We start from the raw sequence: 21,852 nt of genomic DNA, 5'->3' as shown, positions 1-21,852 counted from the left end.
GCGTGTTGGCCCCTAGGAAAGGTACCTAAGGTGGGTTGGCATGTACAGTATCTGAGGTTGGATCGGGCGAGTCGGATAGGGGCTTCGGTATTTACACCTCTAAGTGCCTACATAATCAGAGGGGAGTACCTACAGGCACGTAGGAGGGACTTAGGGAGGCAGGTTACCGTTCTACAAATACGGTGTGAGCAGGTGGATTGCGAGAAGGGAGGGGAGGTGAGGAAGCGGGAAGTTTTAGACTGGGACATCACGCAAACGGACCAGCCCGCAGACAGCCAGCGCAACGTCAGGGACATTAATTATGCGGATATACGCAACGCAGACAGACATGCGCCTATGTACATATTCCGTATACCTGCAAGTTTATACAGAATCTCTCTGCCTGGCCCCCCCCCCCTATCCGATGTGTGTAATATACCTATGTCGTATGGGATGTGGGTTATGCAGCTGTGGAGGTAAGCTAGGCAAGTAAATTTGTAGGTTGGTAGGGCATGTGTAGGTGGCAGACCGACTTGCCTCCCACCTACCTACGTACAGGTAGCGATTGATTAGACGGCGAGTTAGGTAGGGAGGCTTGTGACCTCTCCTGTAGAATGGTCTCTGCTTCCATGTACATATCTTTTTGCACAGTGCATTGCGAGTTATGAGCAGGATATCCTTTGCTTCTCGTCCGTTGGATCAGCCAATTTTTTCCTTGTGCGACCACCGCCTAGCCACTCAAAAAGCGTCGTATTCTTGGGGACTTCTGGGGGGGCTGGCTCTGAAATAGTTGACTCCGTTAAAAAAATAAGCAGGTCGAGCGGATCACCGGATCGGGTGCTTTTCGTTGTTGCCATTCCCAGTGACGAGGTTGTTAAATTCTAGCACGATCCGGAGTCGGGCCGGGCGACCACCCCGATCTGAGCGAAGTTCCCGGGATAACCACTCTGGCCGATCCAGATCCAGCGCGACGCCCCGGGCGGAGATCGCTAGTGCCCCAGAGAGAGGGACGCGGAGAGAGAGAGACGAAGAGAGAGAAGGACGCAGAGAGAGAAAGAGAGAGAACGCGCGCCAGGGACAGGTCCCATCCGACCTCGACCGGAGACGAGTCATGTGTGTCGCGACGGCGGCGTCCTCGTCAATCCCCGCCCGCTAAACGACGTCGTGGTTGGCTCTACCTATGCGTGTCGAGACACGATGGACGGATCCTTGGCCATGTTGGATGACCAGTTCGATCCCCCGGCCAGGATATTCGAACGCCTCCGGCAGATAGGCAACTTTGCTTGGGACGAATCCAGGAGGCCATTTCATTCTAGCTACGATACCTGGTATCCTCCTCCCTCTCCTCCTTCCCCCCCCTCTCCTCTCTCCCCGCAGCGCCACGAGCCGGCGTGCCCTGTCTAACATGGGGCGTCTCTGTCTAGGTACATCTACGGCACCAAATTCGTCTCTCCCTACTCGACCGTTACGACGACAAACTCCCTTCAGGCCCTAGGCAATCCGCCCGCGATCGCTAAATTAGGCCCGAGCCGCACGTTGTCTGGCGACGTCTACGCCGCATTCTTACCCCACAGCGACGCCAGCAGCGAACGTTCTTCCACTTCGCCGCCCGCTCTCTCGACGCTCGCCGCCGACTTTTCCAACGTAGAAGCGCTCCCGATAATCGCACGCGTGTCCTACCATGTCCTTCGCGAGGAGAGGACATTCCACATTGCCAAGAACCTGATCGCTACCGCCGACCCCGACGGCGTGCACAATGTAAAGCCGATCGATCTCATCCGCCTCACCCCCCAGCCGGGCGATCGTGCGGCCATCATCGTGGCTATCTACGAAAACGCAGGCAAGAATTACCTCTTCAAGGCCCTAGATCTCGGGCCCGCCTTCTACTATGCGAAGAAAGTCGACGATCGATTCGAGGCTTATCGCAAGGAAGACTTCTCTCTCGATCCCCCCATCAGCCTAAAGGATTTCCTCGATTTTGCTATCGGCGCTGCTCAGTGCCTAGAGCTGCTACACCATGGCTACGGCATGGTCCACGGAGAGATCAGAGCCGACGCGTTCCACTTCAACGTCGAGACCAATAAGGTGAAGCTGATATCTTTTGGCTCTGGGGTGAGGTCGTTCGAACATGGACTCACTAGCACAGGATGGTCGACTCTTTCCAAGGAGCTCGGCGCCAAAAACAAACTAGTCTACATCAGCCCCGAGCAAACCGGCCGCATGCCCGCGGAGCCTGACACGAGGACGGATATCTATTCTCTGGGCGTGTTGTTCTGGATGCTTCTGACCCAACAGCCTGTTTTCACGGGAGCTACGCCGTTGGACATCGTGCAGTGCGTGCTGAGTCGCCGCATCCCCCTGGTGTCGAGTATCCGGACGGACGTGCCCGACGTTCTCGGCCGGATCATACAAAAATGCACCTCTAAAACCATCTCGGATCGATACCACTCGGCGAGTGGCCTACGCCACGACTTGCAGATGGTACAGAAATTCCTAGGGAATGGCGACTGGAAGGCCTTGAAGGAGTGGCGCATCGCCTCGAACGACATCTCGTCGTTCTTTATGCTGCCAACAACTATGGTGGGGCGCCAGAAAGAGCTTGACAATCTCGTGAAAGTCATCGAGAAAGTTGCAAAGAGCCATTCCCTTGGCAGCTTCGGGGCTACCAACCGGTTTTCGGATTGTTCAGCTCCGTCAAATGATCCCGCCGACACCGCCGACGTCTCTAGTGAAGGCGCGAGTTCTGCTGAAGGAGGGGCTCGACGAAGCGGCTCCTTCACTCGAACCAACACGTCAGATCCTAAACCATCGAGAAGTGTCGCCCAGTCCCCGGCGAACGGGGTAGACGTCCAGACTACATCCGGTGATACCGTCTCTTCGAGCCAATCCGGTCCTAAATTGCAACGGCCGTGGGACAGGCATCAATCCGTCTCTCTAGAATCAAAGAACGCTCTGGATTCCGTCGGCGAGCGCCAGTCTTCGCGACATAGCACCACAGATACCACTAGTCTTTCGAGGCAACTGGGGTCGGCGAAGTTTCGAAGGCGGGGACACTGCGAGGTCATAACTATTAAGGGTGCTGGGGGTCTAGGGAAAAGCTTTCTAGTTCAGCAGGTGTTGGCCGATGCCAGGAGAAGGGGTTACTGCGCGACGTCTAAATTCGACACGGCCCGGAGGACCGCGTTCGGGCCTCTACTTAAGCTCGTCTCGTCGCTATTCAAGCAAGTATGGGGAGAGAGAAACACAGAGACTCCCCTACATCGCGCTTTGAAGGACTACGTTCGGCCGATGTGGCCGGTGCTTCACAATCTTCTCGGGCTCCCGGAGTTCCTCCTCGGTCCACAAGAACCGGGGGCGGTCCGAGCCCCTTCTCTGGCGCACAACCTCACGAACGGTCGAATGAATCGGGGGAGTATGACTAGACGCAATTCATCTCCCATGAGCTCTCCGGGAAGGTCACATCTTCAGACCCAGAGCCCACGCGTATCGTCACAAAGCTCTCAAGACTTCTTACGGGGTGGTGCATCTACGAAGACGATCCGCCTCATGAACACTTTTCTAGATCTACTGAGGATATTTACGACTCACCATTTCGTCTGTCTGTGCCTCGACGACCTCCAGTTCGCCGACGACGAATCCCTCGAGCTGATCACCCAAGTGATTTCAGCCAGGCTTAGGATGGTTCTTATAATAACCTACCGGCCCGAAGAGCTGTCGCCAGAAAAGGTGCAAAAGATATTGCAACCGGCGGAGACTGAGGGTAAAGTGATACCGTTACCCTAAGTACGTACGTGTTCGGGGCTAACTCATCTCAGGACACCCCAAGTCTGGCGGCCCTAACATTACCAGGATTACCTTGGCGCCTCTGACCGAATCTGAGATTTTACAATACGTGGCATCGACGTTATGTCGGCCTCAAGAGGACGTCGCCTCTCTCGCTCTCGTTATCCAATCGAAGACCGCTGGTAACCCTTTCTACATGAGGGAGATGCTGAATGCCTGTTACCGCAGAAGGTGTATCTGGTACGGTTATAGGGAGAATAAGTGGTTATTCAACCTAGACAGGCTCTTCGAGCAATTCAAGGGCGAGGATAATTACGATGTCTTGAATACGGATTTCATCACTCGTAGACTGAGCGAGCTCCCCCCGGCTGCGCGGTCGATTTTGGCATGGGCTGCCCTCTTGGGCAATACTTTCTCATTCGGCCTCGTATGTCAGCTTCTGGCTGGCGTGTTTGATATCGTCGATGGCGGCAGCGACGAGCCGAATGCCAGTCTCTATCGCACCGTATATTCGAAACCAGAAGCAATAGCAGGCCTGCAAGCGGCAGTTAACGCCTGCATCATTGTACAAGGGGAGACCGACGACAGATTCCGGTTCGCCCATGACAGATACGTCCACGCCGCAGCGTCCTTGAAAGAATGCAACACTTCTCAAATGCACTTCGCCATTGCGGAGACCCTGCTGAAAAATCACGGATCCGAGAGTAAAGTGCGAGATAACACCGCCTCGCACATTGCCGAAGCGGTCGAGATCATTAAGTGCCGCGTCGATCTTCGCCAGCCGTACCGGAAGCACTTGATGGAATGCGCGGCGCTGGCTGTGGAGAACGGTGCGCGGCCGACGGCAGCTAAATATTACCACAGTGCCATAATGCTCCTGCAGCCGGACCCGTGGACAGAAGGCGTGGAAGACGTCGACTACGACGAGACCCTCCAGTTGCACCTGCGGGCGGCACAGTGCTATATCTACATGGGGAACAACATCGCTGCCAACAACCTCGCCAATACGGTGCTCCGAAGCGCGAAATCCCCCGAGGACAAGGCCCCTGCTTGGCTCCTCCAGGCGAGAGTCCAGGCCCAGAATGGGGATGCGGAATCGGCGCTCGCTACCTTGAAAGAATGCCTTTGCCAGCTGAAGGTCGAGTTCGACACCCAGCCGACCTTTGAGAAGTGCGACGCCGCATTTACGGAGGTGGCCGCCAGTATCAAAAGCATGGACCGGGCACAGATATCAACTCCGCTCGGGCCCAACGACCCTCGCGAGGTGATCGTCGGTGCCATCCTCGTAGACGCCATCAGTGCTGCTTGGTGGAGCGACACACTGGAATTCTACAACCTAGCGCTCACACATGTCAAGCTTCGTCTAAGGCGCGGCCGCTTCCCCGATGCTAGCACTGCTTTCCTCCACATCGCCTTCATCGCGTTGTCTCGGTTCAACATGGTTGAATTCGCCGCAGAGTTAGGCAGCCAAGCTCTGGAGCTCCTAGAACGGACTCGGGATCCCTACTCCGTCACACGCGGCTATATGATTTACGCTAACTTCATTAGCCACGTCCAGGTTCCGATCAGCGTTGCCGTCAATCACTCGGAGAGGTCGATTGAGTCCGCAGCCAATGCTAGTGATCGTATATCTGTCATCCTTAGTTACGGCCTCTCGTGCCAAATCAGGTTTTTCGCGAGTGAAAACGTCGTCTACCTGGAGTCGATTTGCCAATATTGCTGCGAGGAGATACCAGGTTGGCATCAGGACACTAGAGGCGGTGCTTTTCTGATAGCGGTAAGGCAGATATGTCGGGCGCTCCAGGGGAAAACGAATACCACCAACGCGGAGGCGGTGATGACTGACGAGCAACACAACTCGAATGTTTACAAGACGTGGCTCAACATCCAGACACGAAATGGCGGGCGGTCCGTCTTGATCTACGAGACGATGGAGATCATCGCGTTATTTTTATACGGCCACTACGAGAAGGCCTGTGAGATAGGACGTAGATGTCTCCCGAAGTTGGATCTGATCTGGTCCTCTCGTAACACCCGAGTCGTCTTGGTATTCCACGGCCTTGCCCTCGCCGGCCTCGTGCTGAGGAGGCTGAACGACCCGCGCACCGTCCCCGCCGACCTGAAGAACGAAGTTCAGGATACCATCATACAACTCGAGGGTCTCAACAAGAAGATAAAAGACTGGCAGGTGGTATCGGATGCTAACTATCTCCCTTGGTCGAAGTGGCTCGATGCACAGATCGCGGAGCTTCGTGAAGACCATGGCCCGGCTATCCGGCACTACGAAGCCGCGATGGATCACGCCTCGGAGTATAGTCTCCTTTTCGAGGAGGCCCTCGGGAACTTCTTGATGGCCGGCTTCTTCGTCAGGCAGTCCGCGAGGAGATCAGCGACGGCAGTGCTGAGGGAGTCGGTCGCTCTCTGGCGGCAACTAGGGGCAAGCGGCATAGCGCAGCATATCGAAGAGGATCATGCGTTCCTTCTTCAGAGCCCCACTCGCCATTCGAGAACCGCCGAAGTGGGCGTCCAGACCGATTTTGCCGGAGACTCGGCTTCCGTCACCTACGCGGCAGACAGCGAAGAGGTCCCCCAGTCGGTGCAGCCGGTGAACGTGGAGACAAAAGAAACCAGAATGGCTGCCTGGCGCGGCTCGACGCAACCAGAGGCGGGCGCTGGCTTACCCCCTCTCGACATGATCGACCTACACGCCATCCTGGTCTCGTCTCAGATCATCTCATCTGTCTTGCAAGTCGACGTCCTGCTCAAGACGATGTGCGACGTTATTCTCCAGACTTGTGGCGGATCCGCGACCCAAGCTGCCATTATCGTCCAGGACGAAGACGACTTGGAGGACAGCTGGTGTATCGCGGCTAGTGGCGACTCTGAAAAGGGCGCCACCGCCCACATCCCCGGGCAGCCGCTCGTAGGAACGTCGCTAGTCGCCGAAAACGTCGTCCTATACTGCGCTCGATTTCGCGAGTTCGTCTTCATCTCTGACCTCATTAGCGACGAGAGATTCGGTAACGTCAGCGAGTCCTGGCTGCAGAAAAACCCGCAGAGCAAAGCGCTCATCGCGATTCCCATCTGCCACGGGTCGAAGCCACTTCTCGGGGTCCTATACCTAGAGGGTGAGCCCGGCTCCTTCACAGACAGAAACATCACCATCCTACAGTTGCTCGTCAACCAGATCGGCATCAGCTACTCCAACGCCCTCGCGATGAAGGCGGTAGAAAAGGTGTCTTCCGAGAACGAAGCCATGGTGCGGATACAGAAGCAAGCGGTTTCCCAGGCCCGGGAAGCCGAGGCCAAGGCAAAACATGCTGAGGCTGAAGCTAAGCGCAACGTTAAAATCGCCGAAGAAGCAGCTAAGGCTAAAGGAATATTCCTCGCGAACGTATCTCACGAACTGCGCACCCCCCTCAACGGCGTGATCGGCAATTCGGAACTCTTGAGAGACAGCGACCTCAGCAAAGAGCAGCTCGAGATGGCGGATTCGATCCGCGTGTCGGCGGATCTGCTGCTCACGGTCATCAACGATATTCTCGACTTCTCGAAGATGGAAGCCGACAAGATGAAACTGTACATCACCGCGTTCAACCCCGAAGAGATGGTGCGGGAGGTTGTGAGAGCCGTCTCGTACAGCAACAATCGAGAAAGGCCATCCAAGAAGAACGTCAAGATCATCCAGGACATAAACCTGCCGCCGATGCTCATATACGGAGACCCGATCCGCTTGCATCAAGTGCTCGGTAATCTGATCAGCAATAGCTTGAAGTTCACCGAAGACGGTTCCATCACGATTGGTGCCAGGGTTGACTCTAACACATCCGACAGGGCGAAGCTCACGTTCTGGGTCGAGGACACCGGCATCGGTATCCCACCTAAACAGCTTGCCAAGCTATTCAAGCCGTTCAGCCAGGCGGACGCCAGCACCGCGCGGAAGTATGGCGGGAGCGGGCTCGGCCTCAGCATCTGCAAGTCGCTTATCGAGACCATGATGAAGGGCCGGATCAAATTGGAAAGCCAGGAGAATAGGGGCACGAGAGCTTCGTTCACGGTCACATTCGACAAGGCAAGGCCTGAGGTGTCGGCAGGAGAAGCCCAACCTATACCCGCGACTCAGGTCGTCGGTGGGAGACGCGACTTTCTCCAACCCGCTCCCAGCCAATCCCCGACGAGCTCACTCGTAGATCTGGCGCGGATACCTAAAGACCAAATTCGTATTTGCATAGCGGAAGATAACCACATCAACCAGAAAATAGCCATCAAATTCGTCCACAAGCTTGGGTACACCAAGGTCGACGCCTACGAAAACGGACTGAAGGCCGTAGAAGGGCTACGGCAGAAGGCCAAGGAAGGGATCCCCTACCATGTCGTCTTGATGGATGTTCAAATGCCCGTCCTAGATGGCTACGAAGCCACAAAGCTCCTCCGGAAGGACCCAGTCGAAGAGGTCAGGAAGGTCTTAGTCATCGCCATGACAGCCTCTGCAATTCAAGGCGACCGAGAAAAGTGCTTGGCGTCGGGTATGAATGACTATCTCGCCAAACCAGTTAAAGCGGACTTGCTCAAGAGGAAGTTGGACACCTACACCACGGGAACCGTTCAACCCCCAACTCCACCTGCGAGGAACCTGTCGGACCCCATCCTCGCCCAACGAGCGCATCTTGCATCGTCAAATAGCGGTATTACGCCGACGGCCAACCCGTCCATAGCGAGCACCAATGGACAGGTGAACGGATCACCGCCTCTTATCATACCGGCGAGACAGAGTATCAGGCCGTCAGAAGTTTCTGAGGGTATGTCGAGCGAGATAACCCCACCAGCGGAAGGTCGCGCCGCCGCACCGCCAGATCCCGCGTCCTCGCCGCAATCAGCAGAACACCCAGAGCATAAGTCAACCAGAAGCGGTAGCAATAGCGAAATCGAATTGACGCCCGTCAGCGACGGAAGTCTGAGCGTAAGCCTAATCCAAGATTCACAGCCCACCAACCCATCTCCACCAGACGGCAAAACATAATCCCAGATATCCTCCTTACGGCGCCGTTCTTTTTACCTACGTCTTTGCTTTAAACACAGATCGAGGCCATGTACCGGCAACCCGTGCGGTATGAGGGCTCGGAACAGCAGTCTGCCCAGGGCGTTTTTGTCAAGCCGTGTCCGATTCATTTACTCTTTGGAGGTTTATTCTAATAATGCTTCCCGAGAGGCTAGCCCTAACAGGGTCTTTTTTTTTCCTATTTTGGCACCGAAAGATGATCTAGGCGGACTAGTGTACCGGGGACTCGGAGCATCCAGGAGAAAGGCGGGGAAGGGAAGGGAAGGGAAGGGCAGGGACTGGGTTGCGTGTTTAGATAAGTCCCCCCTCCCTTTCTTTACAGGAAATGACAAGGAGATGAATTTGGCCAGGTGAAGGGGTTGAGGGAAAGGGGGAGACGGGGGGGGGGGGGGGGGGATACGATGGCAGCCCACGCCAACGGAGAGAAAGGGGCAAGGGAGAGGCAGAGATACACGGGACCTTTGTTGGGTGAGACGGTCGTCTATACATACATGTGTAATGTCATCATGGCGAATCTCCTTTTTATTTTTTTTATTTTTTTATAACGATGTCAGATACGAGGACACGACAACGATACAAGCAAGTAAATACGGGATGGACCGCGACGGGCTTTAGGGAACTTGGGAAACTCGGGAGACCTACGGATGGACGGGGGGGAGGAATGGGCGGAAGGGCCCCGGCAGCAAGTAGGTAATATATATATATATATATACACATACATATACACACACCTTATCCCGACGTGGGCCTGCGAACGGTGATTTTATAAATCTGTCTGCGTGTATATATCTATATCTATATACATATATGCCTGTGTATCAACTAGTCGCCGACGCCGTCCCGGGATACCAGCATCAGCCGTAACTACGCGCTCTGCTTGTGTCCTCAACCGCTCTTCCGTCTTCGTCTCTTCCGTCTTCGTCTCCCTCTTCCTGCTTCTTACCTCCTACGAAAGGACTCATGAGTCTGCGAGAGTTACCTGCGGGCGTAGATAGTGTGTACGAGAATAAAAATAGACCACGTCTGACTGTCTTTCCACGCGCCCGCTTGCTTACCTTCTCCCCCCCGACCTTTCTTCCCCCTACCCCTTCCCCCGTCTCTCTCTCTCTCTCTCTCTCTCTCTCTCTCTCTCTCTCTCTCTCTCTCTCTCTCTCTCTCTCTCTCTCTCTCTGTTCTAAGCCGGCTCGGACAGAGGCAGCATCCGAGGACGACAACGGCACTCGCGATTGCCCGTGGGCGAGCCGGCCGACTCGTTCGTGGCGCAGCGACGGGCGGGTGAGCTGCCGTAGGAAAGACGGGAACGAGAAGGAGGGGAATGGGGCAGTTAGGTAGGTAGGTAGGTAGGCAGGTAAGACGGGTAGCCACGGGAGGGAAAGGAGGCACTTCATACCTACCACTGTGAGCAAAAGCCAAAAAATAAAAATAAAAAAATACACCTCCCAAAAACGCTGCCCCTTCCCCTCCTTCTCTCCTTTCTTTAGATTCTGCCAGCGGGGCCTCCCGCCCGTCGGCTAGCCCGCCATCCGCGCCTGGTCCCGACGGGGTCCCGGCGTTCCGGCATGAGAGGAGGAGGAGGAGGGGGGGGGAGGGGGGCTGTGTTCGGCCTGGGCGTTCGTTGGGGGCGGGTCGTCTGCGCAGATGCGGGCGGGATGCCGCGCGTGTGCGAGAGAGGCATACGCAACGCACGCGCAGAGAGGGAGACAGATAGAGAGAAGGTGCAGGATTCGACGTGCGCCGGGGAGGACGCCCCGGCCGGCCGGCCCAGGGGAGGAGGGGGGAGAGCGGAGCAGACCTGCGGCCAGCTCGCGGACCCGGCCGGGTCTCGGGGGGGAGGGCCCGCGGTCCCCGGTCCCCAGTCCCCATCCACCCCCCCCCCCCCGCGGCCTGCAGTGGCTGTGGCGATGTTGATGTTTCGCTCGTCTGTCTGTCTGGCTGGCTGTCTGGCTGCGCGTCCAGCTTCGGTAGATGTAGGTATGCATCTACACATCTATCCATATACCTACCTACCTACTTACCTACCGCCCAGCTGACTCCCCGCCCGCCCGCCCGCCTTGCCCCTCCCCTCCTCGTTTACCTGCCTAACTGGGCAGCTTGCGTGTTTGAGATAGGCAAGGTAGGGGCAGGCAGGCAGGCGGACAGGCAAGCAAAGTCGGTGAGCCCTGCGGACGGATGGGCGAGTTTGTTTGTTTTGGTTTCGAGGGGCGCGCGCGTCTGGCCTCCCTTCCTGCGTAGGGCTGCGCCGCACGCGTGAGCGAGCGAGCGAACGAACGAGCTGCGGGCGCCTGCCTGCTGGACAGACAAGACACGGGCGTGCATGTAGAGGTGCGGCTAGTAGGCGTAGGCGTGTGTAGTCTATAGTCTCGGCGCGCGTGCGGAGGGGGGAGGGGGGGCGTGAACCAGAGAAACCCGTGGAGCGGAGCGAAGCTGACCAGCGTGCGGCCGGGGCAGGCTCGCCGCTAGCTAAGAGCAGGGCAGAGCAGGGCGCGCGTCCTATAGACGGCCGACACATCGCGTGGGGGGGGGGGGGGGGGGGGGTGTTGTGTGCTGAAGAGTTCATGCGTTTGAGGATGGGGCCGCAGCGGCGCGCGCGGTAGGGGACGGCCGGTGATCAGATCAGATCGGCTCGTCGACACACTTCCTGCTTCCTAGCGGCGCACATACGACAGGAAATATGCATGTCTACATACACTTAGGCCCGTGACGGCGTCTACGTGCCTATCTCCCTCCTTACTTACCTACTTAGGTAGGTAGGCGGGCGGGCATGCTAACGCATCTGGATACATCGTCACGTAGAAAGGGGGAGGCGGGAGAGAGGTAGCAGAGGCAGCAGCAGCAACAACAACAACAAAAACATCGTCAGCAAATAGTGTCGCGTACCTACCTAGGCTACTCCGTCAGGCATCGTAGTGTGTGCGTGTGTGTGTGTGTGTGACGCGTGGGATGAGCTCAGCGATCCGGGCACGCGGCACGCGCTACCTAGCATTAGCATGACTCTCTCTCATACACACCGATATGCACTTGCTCACTCGTCCGTTCGCTCACGCGCACACTCCCTCTCCCTCTCTCGCCCCTCCTCATTACGCGTCGGGTATTCAGGTGGCGTTATTCCAATAGGGAGCTAGCGATCTCTCTTCAACAACCACCAGGAGAACAAACGGGGCAGTAGTCGGAAAGCGCCACGCAGGAAGGAAAGTTATGTTCCTTGTCTTTTTTTTACACGAATATACGAAACGGCTCGGGCAACGGGTGTGTTGTCTCTCGATCTGGTTAGCTCTACCCGGTCTTCCTGTCGGTCAAGAAGCCTCGGACAAATATAGCAGGTGATACGAGCGATTGGGACTATGTTGGAAAGCAAGAAGGGGAAAAACACTCAACTCGACCTGTAGGAATGAGGCGTTTCGGGGCCTCGCCTTTTCCTACCCCTTTTTATTGTTTTCTTCCCTCCTCCTTCCCTTACTGCCAGAGCGAGTACGCCGAATCAGACTAGTTGGCTGACGCGCAGAGGAGCGCACAAGTATAACCTGCTGAAGGAAAGGGAAGGGGTGGTGACTTGTGCCTCCGAGGCCCAGGCTGGGGTTGGGCGCGAGTTTCGGTCGAGATCTAGTATACAGGCATATGACCCTCTTGCCTAGTCCACATGCCGTAGTCTACGACAGACCGCCTAGGGTGATGGATGTGGCTGTAGAAGCTTGCTCGGGAACACAGAGAGGGCCGGTTATAACGCTCCGAGGGTAGCGTTTGGTGGCACAACACGGCAAGCCAGCCTACCTGGCGGTGGCTATAGAACTCGGACTCGACTTAACCTTGGGGGGGGGGGGGGTTGGGGTTTCCCCTTCTCTTCTCGAGCCAAGGTTAATTTTCCTAAAAGAAGAACCGAAAAAAACGCACAGCTGGTGGTGCCGAGACGCCTTGCAGCTTCATACAGAGCATACCACGTGTTTCCGCAACGGCTTTTATCAGCCCCATCGTATGGTGGGTGTGTGTACATCCATACCGCCAGCCAGTCGGTGCGGGAATGATCTATCGAAGATCTCCTAAAAAAAGGTCCATCAGCAGAGGAGGGAGGAGACGCTGTCTTCGAGCGTTAGCCGAGTTTAGCTCGCTCGTGCATTGCAGGAGATACCCAGATAGAGCAGGCTGAGAGGGGGGAGGGGAATAAAAAAACTTTTTGTTTGCTTTTCTCCATCCATAACGGGCGGTATCTGCGGGAGCCTGTGGTGTTCGCGCACATAGCCCGCCGATCCGATCCGTGGGGGTTGCAGATAGGGGAAGCCCAGAGGGAGGTTTGAGGGTTTCCGCTGTCTGTTTCCGGATGGGCGGGCTAGCTGTATAGTTCCTCGTGCGTGCGCTACGAGAGGCCAGCTGATAATGGTGAGGAGGCAGGCCGGCAGAACACCTCGGCACCGCTCGCCTAGGACCCCCGAGCGAGCAAGTAAGAACGTACGGATGGGTGGATAGATGTAGGTTAGTGTGGTGCCTTGAAGGATCATCGTGGTGAGTGTGATTGCTGGCCCTCGCTGTGGACCTGTGTGACGTCTTCGGGGCAGCGAATGGATTGCCAGACCGACATATCGTTGTCAAAGTTTACACGTAAAGGATCGGCGCGTGCCAGTCAGGTTGGAAGATTGCCCGCCTCTGTACGCATCTTAGGGGGGATGAGGAGGGGGAGAGTGTATGTATGTATGCCTTCACGCAGGAAATCTCACCCCATCCCAGCCGGGAACAACCCGGCCGCTTTTGTTCTGTGGCTCGATCGCCAATCTCATATTGGGCACGAGCCTCTCCCGGCGGGTAGGAGTACATAGAGAAGCGTCGTTTAGGACAGTGATAGGGATATGTCGAGACTATTGCTGGCCGAAGCTCGAAGTACGGGAAATCGTTGTCTAATCTGCCCACGTCAACCTGGATCTTGGGCGTTGGTTGCTGAGACCAAACGGTCCTGAACAAATTTACCGGAGCTGGTACCAGTCGAGGGCTGGCAAATGTTGACGAAGTGGTGGCAGATAGCCGTGGCCATCCTTCCGGAGCCCTAGGCCTATTACAAAGGTTCTTTCGAAGGGGCTACGATAGCAGTAAAGCCGAGTCCTTCTTCGCCATAGGATTTCTGCATGACAGCTGACGGCTTTGACTCCTCGGCAGCTCTGGGCAATAACTGCGCTCGAGAACAGGAAACCCAGAAAGGCATAACCTATCATCCCGTCGTATCGTCCGTAGTTATAAAGACGGCGACATGACGAGGCGAAGACCTCGCAGACAGGTACCTGAAAACCAGCGTTGCACACTAGGATCCGTTTTCTAGCTCGACCTCTGCCTACGGGTCTCTCACCTGGTTCAATACGGAGCGCCAACGATGTAATATGCGGCCTTCGGCGGACATCCTAGTAACCTCCCCGAAGTCCGTGCTTTTTTACTGAGAGACCAGCTCAGTTTGCCGTGAAGCCCTGAATCCGCATCCAGCAAGCATGCCCATTATTCTAAGCCTATCATGAGCAGTAGGGCGATACACGCATAGTTAGGGAGTTACGCTCTGAAGTCTTTCACATACCAAATAAGGGGTGCCTACCCGCAAACAGGAGACAGAAATAATTAGGAACGGTATGACAGAGAGACAAAAAGAACAAAAAAAAACCCCCCCTACAAGACCGGGCTGTCGGATAACCTCAAGCCCCCCGTCCCCGGGGAGGAGGAAGGAAAAGAAAAGAAAAGAAAAGAGCGTTGGCGATGAGATAAACTCGCCAACACCAGCCTATCCGCTGCTGTGTGCTTCGTTGACTCCACTAGTTCCAGCGCACGAGGTCGCGCTGGTCCCGGTGAATTGTGGGTGCCGGTGGCGTATTTCGCAAGGGAATAATTGCCGGCTCCTCGAGGCCAGGAGACGCCAGCTGAGGAGGCCGTCGCCTTCCTTTGGCTGGTCTGCTAGTTTTGCCGCCTGTTCATAAGAAGTTACCCGGGTTCTGCATGTAGGAGTTGCCGTCGGTCTAGATAAGCGCGGAAAGATCCCGGAGACTGGATTCGTGACACATCTGGGAAATCCTCACATTCGGGTTGGCGCCCTATGCCATGCTGGGTTTGTCCCTGGGCACGGAATGGTTAGGCTTGCCTCCTAGGATTGTGCCCAAGGACGAGCCCGCGCTTTCGACTCCGACTTGCGGTACGCCCAGGGTTTCATACTCGGTAGGTGGTAAAAAAAAAAAAAAAGTAGGCGGTCGGCTACCTCTGTGTCCCCGGGGAGGAGGGCTCAACCTGATTACCTCTGCTGCCCTCCCTCTTCGTCGCCCGCGCAGTGCCGCGACTCTAGGCGCAATCGCGGCAAGTAGGTCAGGCTCATGGCTCGTGAGGTCCTGGGGCCCCCTTTGAATATTACACGGGATAGCAATGTTCCACACCGGAGAGGACAGACCAGCTCTAGACCGTGGGGGACTTTGGATGACAGCAGTGACAAGGTTGTCTGGGCAAATGAGGAGGGTCTCGGTCCCTAAAGAGATGGTCTCTCTATACCCTCGTGTTGATCCCTGAAAAGCCGAGTCTCGTCGACTGCTCAAACGACAGCCTACAGCGGGATGATCCTATTGGCACCCATCCGTACCAATTAGGAGTGGGAAAGGAGAGAATGACAAGAAATGGATATTTGAAACAGGGCCAACCCACCAGCTACTCCAGTCCACAGTGTGATTGACGGCGGCCGCTGAAGGGATTGAGACGCCCAGGTGGCTCTAGTCCTGCAAAACGGGGACTAGCTATGCCGGAGGGCCAAGCTTTGCGCATGTCGTCGAGCTTGGCCTAGACCGTAGACATGCAAGTTTGCTGCCGTGCCTCGTCCCGACTCCTCACCACGCTGGTAGCGTCGGCAGTGTGGCGACGATGCAGAAGAAACCTCGCGGCCCCAGTCTAGGATGGGGGGGGAACAGGAGCTGGAGCTGGAGCAGCAGAGGCGACGGCAGCGGCAGTACGGCTCGCGGCGACGCGGCTATGGGATGGCATGTGCGGGCTGCTTCGGAGAGTGGAGGGCGGATGAAGAGAGAGAGGGGAGGGGTTTGAAGTGGGAGACGACGAGAGGTGAGCGAGGGCCTGTCTTGTTTCAACTTTCTCCCGACTAGGCAATTTCGAGCTGAGTGGGAACGTCAGAGCCAGCTGCGTCTGCCTTCCTTCCTCAGGTAGAGGTACCTGCCTGTCTGCCTCCCAACGGCTTGAGGTACAGTACATCCATACCCCATACATACATAGGTATACATATATTTATACATCACGTATACATATACGCATACCTACATAGAGATATGCCTGCATGCATGGGTTCGCGCGTGCATACCTACCTCTACCTACACCTGCGTAGGTGCATACCTCCCCTTGTATCTTCGCATACCTACCTGCATACCTACCTACCTACCTCCTACCTCTTCTGCACGCAGTCACCCCCCCACTCACACATGACACGTACCAGGTAGAGGTAGGTACAGGGTGCTTATGCTGTAGGTACCTACCTACCTACCTACCTACCTACCTACCTACCTACCTATCTCTTAGAAGGTAAGCGGGCAGTCGGAGAGGTACCCACCAGGATTAGTTCTCTGTACTCATATGGGTGCCTGCCTACCTGCCTAGGTAGACCTACCAACATCCCAACACCTATATCCTACTAGGTACGTGCATATCAAATTACTTAGGCGGTTAGAGCTAGGTACCTACCTACATATAGGTAAGGATAGGGGGTACCTAGGTAGGCAGGTACCGTACTGGAACCCACATGGAGGTCCTAAGGCACTGCATTACGCAGGCAAGTTTGTAGCCTTGTACCTCTGATGCTGGCATTGTGCACGCCGTCCGTCCAGCAGAGGTATACCTGCGGGCATTAGGAGAGAACCTGGAAGCTAATATTAAACGAGCCACACGAGCTGAGATAACCACCTACCTACCTAGGTACCTAGGTATCTACCTACCTACTTACATACCTCAAGCCCGGGCAGGTAGGTAGGTAGGTGGGTGGGTGCCTAAGGTAGGGTGCCCTTCGTTCTCCCTCTAATTCTATCACAGGCCTGCCCTCAACTTACCTACCTTCGAGATACCAGTATCAGATACCCATCCCTATGAGGCACGTGTCGCGCCAGCCCAGATCACGGTTAAATAGAATGTGCCACCCCGAAGCTACATTTACTATCAAAAGTATGGCTACTGAGCCTTTTCTTTCTATCTTTCTTTCTTTACGATTGTTGCGCCGGCCCCGCCCCCATTTCCTTTGTATGTAGGCATTTTTTGCTTGCCTACAAGTGCGGTACTTTGGCCTGGCATGGGTTGAAGAAGAGAGATATATAGGAGGCTCTTATGAGCCACCCTCGCCGCCTTATTCTCCTCTTAAGTCTCTATCTACGTAAGACTACGCGTATTTCCCTTTCGCCGTTCCGCTGCTGCTCTCCAAGCTTGTAGTCAGCCATAATGCAGTGGACCATAACGTGTTTAGTTTCGTCCTGCTCCGTCCCCTATCCGTGGTGCGTAGTCTACATTGTTGTTATTATTAGTATCATTAGCATTACCAGCACTTACATAGTATATATAAATATATATATGTGTGCGTATATATTATGTATCATCCGGTGATATTTAAGCTACAGCATACCAGCCGGCAAAGGTTACCACCCACCTAATACCCAATCGGGCATCGTTACAGCAGAGCAAAGACAGTCTGCCGTTGATTGGCCAGTTCCCGCCTTGTCTTCCCCATTTAGGAATTGTGATGTATTTATAGAATCCGCCCAACGGCGCTCCCTAACCGCGGATGGTAGATCGGCGACATTGCTCTCGTAACCTGCTTTCTGAATCCGAGTTCGCCAGGGTGCCGCGCCGCTCCGCACCTCGGCACCCGATGTAGAACCTGCCTGCGTGTCTGGTAAGAGAGAGTGGGATGTGTTCATAGGTTAGGTACCTGTTATGTGGGTATGCGCGCGCACGCGCATCTGCATCTTCGTCATGTCCGTTACTTGGACCGTACTCACCGGATCTGCCATCGCGAGCTCATGCCAAATGTGCGCAGGCTGCCGTTACGCCCATTTGAGTGGCTGATGCCGTGGGGAGGGGAGCTCGGCTTATCATCCAATATTGAGCCCGTGCTTCGTATCCAGTGCTGTCGTATAACGGTATTCGCATCTGCCTGTAAGAAACTCCCGGTGCTGCAGAGGCAGCTAGCAGGCGATTGGCGATAGCTGCGCAGCTCATCATATCTCAATAAATGTGGAGGTGACGGCCCATACAAGCGACAATGTTTACGAGGCGGCCGCTACGTGTCTGGGCAGCTCTTTTCCTGCCCGGAGGTATACCACCTACTACGTACATCACTTGCTGGTCACACGCCGCACTACATGACTCGTGCTTATGGTGCCGGTGGCCTACGAGGCCGACGTGGTGGCAAGTCCGAATCGGCCTGCTCGCGGATGTGTGTGTGTGCTGCTGCAGGCGACAAGATATGCTGATATGCATCCCGGCGGGCGTATCGAGAATCGACACGGGACCAGCTGGATTCCCGGGTCACCATGTGCTACCTCGAAGCTAGGGGATTTTCGACGTCCGTGAGGCTCCACGACGCCCGTGGCCATCGTCAGCCTCAAGTTGATGTACATGCGCAAGTACATCTGATGTACATACGCCCGTACATTATGTACACATCCTGTACGCTCCATAGGGGGTTGCTAGACCTCGTGCGCGCCCTATACTACGTGCACACAGACGACCTACCCCGACGACCGGGTGCTCCCAACGGCGAGGATAATCCCAAAGCGGCTGCAGCCACGCGGGACCCGTGCATTAGTATGTTGGGTAATGTGTGTGGTATGTACCTATGTCCACGAGTACCTCATCCGTCTATCCGTCCATACGAGTGATAGGTATCGATGCCAACCTCAACTTGCCGGGTTCGGGGCATTAACCACGACACATACATGTGTGCAGTGCCTCACGTATAGCCCACCTACATAATAGGCGTGCAGCGCATACACATGTACATATGCAGAGTGGATGGATGCTACTACGGTTGGGACGATTTAAATAGCAGCATTTCCATCTATACGTACCTATTTATGTACCTAAGATTCTCGACGGAGACGGCACTCGAGCTTCAATTTGTCTAAGCGCGCGCGCGTGCGCGGGAACCCCCGGCGACGAACCCGGCATGGCTGGGTGGTTTTGCCTAAGAAAAGCGCCTAACTTACATGCATACAACGCGTAGAGGAGGTAGGTACCTACATAATAACCGCCGGCGAGGGAGATGATAAATTGGAATCAGCGGGCTCTCGGCCAACTGCCGTGATGCCGTGAAGGTGTTTCCATGTATTAGCGGCGCTTATTAAAGGCTAAAATATCAGTTGAAGAGTCGCGGAAATCTACCTCGAAATATGTCCTACAAGCTGGAGGCGCTGGGCGGGACTGGCTTGGATCTATAGGTGGAAAATTGGCAACGCCTCGAGTATCGAAACAAGTAAGGCTCTCGCCATGGACCTTGCGTGCCTCCCACCTGGGCGCCTGTACTCGCATTTCGTATCCCGGTTACCTCAGCCGGCGAGGTACTCCAAGGCATGGGTGTATGATGTATGGACATTAGGGGCCGGGCGGGCAACCTCGCTACGGGCCTTACCTTCTAGCTACCTAGGTACGATGGTAGGAAAAGCCATACCTTACCTCCTAACCTACAGGTACCTGCCTACCTGGAGACATACCATATGATAAAAATCAGAGCTATGCACAACTTACCTACCTGCACATTATATGCAAGTATGCACATTTATGGGCAGAGGGAGGCACGCGGGTACCTGAGGTATAGCTGGGTGCTGCTGAGTGCATTCGTGTGTTGGTCAGCTTCCAGATTCCATTCCGATGGATGCTGCGTCAGGTACACAGGTACATGCATGTAGGTATAGATCAGTAGGTTACTTAACGAAGGATAGGTGCGATTCCTAACAGCGCTACTTGGTAGTCTTCGTTATTTAGCTCGTCTGGTATATGCTTATAGGAGGCATCTCCCCCTAACATAGAGGTACCTATGTACTTAGGCAGGTGGCTACCTCCTGCTAATGTACCTAAGAGGCACGCACAAACCCGTCTGTCGACAACTGTGCCTTCCCACAGATGGCAACCTGCCTCTCCATCAACCTTGTGACTAATTGGAGGCGTGTCTACGCTGTTTGCGTTCGCCCCTCCCTCTCCTCCTCCTCCTCCTCCTTTCCCATCCTCTCCCTCTCCATCGCCATCCCGCCTCCTCCCCCCCCTTCTACTCGTCGACCTGAGTACCTACCTAGGTGATGATGCTTCGCATCTTACACATCTCTCACACATCGACCGCCTTTCCTCATTTCGACATAATTGTCAACCCCCGGCACTCGGAGCAAGAAACCCTGTCGTAGGTCGCAGAGTGCGTGATCGATGGCGTTTCAGGGGTTCGGAGGAGGAACTGGTGCCATTTGCGGTTCGCATTCGCAGGTCGGATTTAGACGAGGTATCGACCACTCTCCCTGGAGCTGTCGACCGAACTGAGCGACTCTGGAAAGTCGGCGCAATCTATGCCAATACATGTGTGACTGCTACCCTATTGCAGCCGTCCTCCAATTCCCCGAGCCATCCCCAGTTTTCGGACTCAGTCGAAACGTCGACGTATAAGAGGCCGAATTGCCTGATCGGGTTCACTTTGAAACATTGCTGACAAGGGCTGCGAGGAGGCGAAACCATACGGCGCCTTGCCTACGCCCGTCGTCTTAACTCGTCTCGTTCGCTACCCAACTGCTGTTCGGGAAACTCGTCCTGTCTTGCCTTTCCATTTAGGAACCCCGTGTCTCGACAGCTCGACCAAGCTATGGTTTCGTTCATGTACGTACGTACGTGTATGCATTGTCTAGGCGTGTAAGAGGGGAGGGATTGGGTAATGAAATGCTACCTTTGCAGATTGTCCAGGCAGCTCCCAAGCCAACCTCACCAGCCCGCATCAGCGGCAGCAGCAGCAGCAGCAGCGGCGGCGGCGGCGGCGGCGGATAATCTAAGTTGATGATGTATTACTGTTGTTCGTATTGTGTTGTTTATTGTTATTTATCGCGATTCCCTCCCCCCTGCCCACCGAACCTTACCTGGACTGACTGATCTCACTACATCGGCATGATGTACGATGCTGATCGTCCAAAGAGGAAGTCAGCTGCCAAGCTGCCAGGATTTTTTCTCGGGACCCCCTCGTGCGCGTGCGTGTTTATCAAGCTTGCTGCGGGATCGGGAATATTTCACGTCTGGCACTGTCCGACTTTTGTCGAGTCTTCGGGACAAGGCCTGGTTAGAGAATATGTAGGTACCTTGTACATGGCTATGAGGTAGGTACATAGACCACAACCCTTGCTTAGCCTGTACAGCTGACCCCGCAATTATGCATATTCGCTTTTTGTCTCCACGTACCTCCTACATACATATATGTAGGTATGTGCATACATACAGTCTTAGCATATTAGAAGATTACGTAGTACCTTATATCAGGAGCCGGAGTTCCAGTCTCGTGCATCCTTTTGCGTCCCTCAGAGTAAAGCTCCGTCCCTCACACGCAGCACGCACAAGCTTAGGAGGCGATAGGTTCATAAAAGGCTAGGTTGCATTGCACAAAATTCCCAAACGACGCTTATATATGATATGATGCTCGTATATACCTACCTACCCTATACAGCCGGCGGGAGTGACGTTCTCGCAACCTCGTTGCATGGCTTGCCTACCTACCTGGACCTCCTCCTACTTACCTACTTATGTATACACCAACACGCATATACACCTACAACATACGCACATACGCTACCCGCATGCCATCCAGTCGAGGGGGCGTGGCATTCTTCCATGCAGACCGATACACACTTGCATTGCATTCGTAGGACATACCGCCTACGGACCAGACGCACCCACACAGCCAGACCTAAACACGCCTGCATCATACGCTAAGACAGTCAGGGTCAGCGGGGATCCCGTACAGTAAGACACGGTATAAAAAGGCATTCAGTAAGCCTTTGACCCGGTACCGGGCATGTAGG

The 21,852-nt window shown here is 55.2% G+C and overlaps 2 protein-coding genes across 2 annotated transcripts; one reads left to right on the top strand and one right to left on the bottom strand.

Annotated features, from left to right (window-relative positions):
- Positions 1-429: 429 nt before the first annotated feature.
- Positions 430-9,216, top strand: GGS23DRAFT_566724 (putative histidine kinase HHK1p). The gene is made up of 4 exons (XM_051516289.1): positions 430-1,307; positions 1,404-3,739; positions 3,795-8,722; positions 8,977-9,216. The coding sequence occupies exons 1-4, from the start codon at positions 1,177-1,179 to the stop codon at positions 8,980-8,982; spliced, it is 7,401 nt and encodes a 2,466-aa protein (XP_051372102.1). The 5' UTR covers positions 430-1,176; the 3' UTR covers positions 8,983-9,216.
- Positions 9,217-13,480: 4,264 nt separating this feature from the next.
- GGS23DRAFT_566717 (uncharacterized protein) lies at positions 13,481-14,090 on the bottom strand. Its single transcript, XM_051516288.1, has one exon. It carries the CDS (start codon positions 14,014-14,016, stop codon positions 13,771-13,773), a length of 246 nt encoding a protein of 81 aa, XP_051372101.1. The 5' UTR covers positions 14,017-14,090; the 3' UTR covers positions 13,481-13,770.
- Positions 14,091-21,852: the final 7,762 nt, after the last annotated feature.

Source organism: Durotheca rogersii (assembly GCF_024521655.1).
Source record: "Durotheca rogersii strain YMJ 92031201 chromosome Unknown GGS23scaffold_9, whole genome shotgun sequence".
NCBI classification, from domain to species: domain Eukaryota; kingdom Fungi; phylum Ascomycota; class Sordariomycetes; order Xylariales; family Xylariaceae; genus Durotheca; species Durotheca rogersii.
Note: the sequence above shows the minus strand (reverse complement) of the source record. Positions and strands in the feature narration are given on the sequence as shown.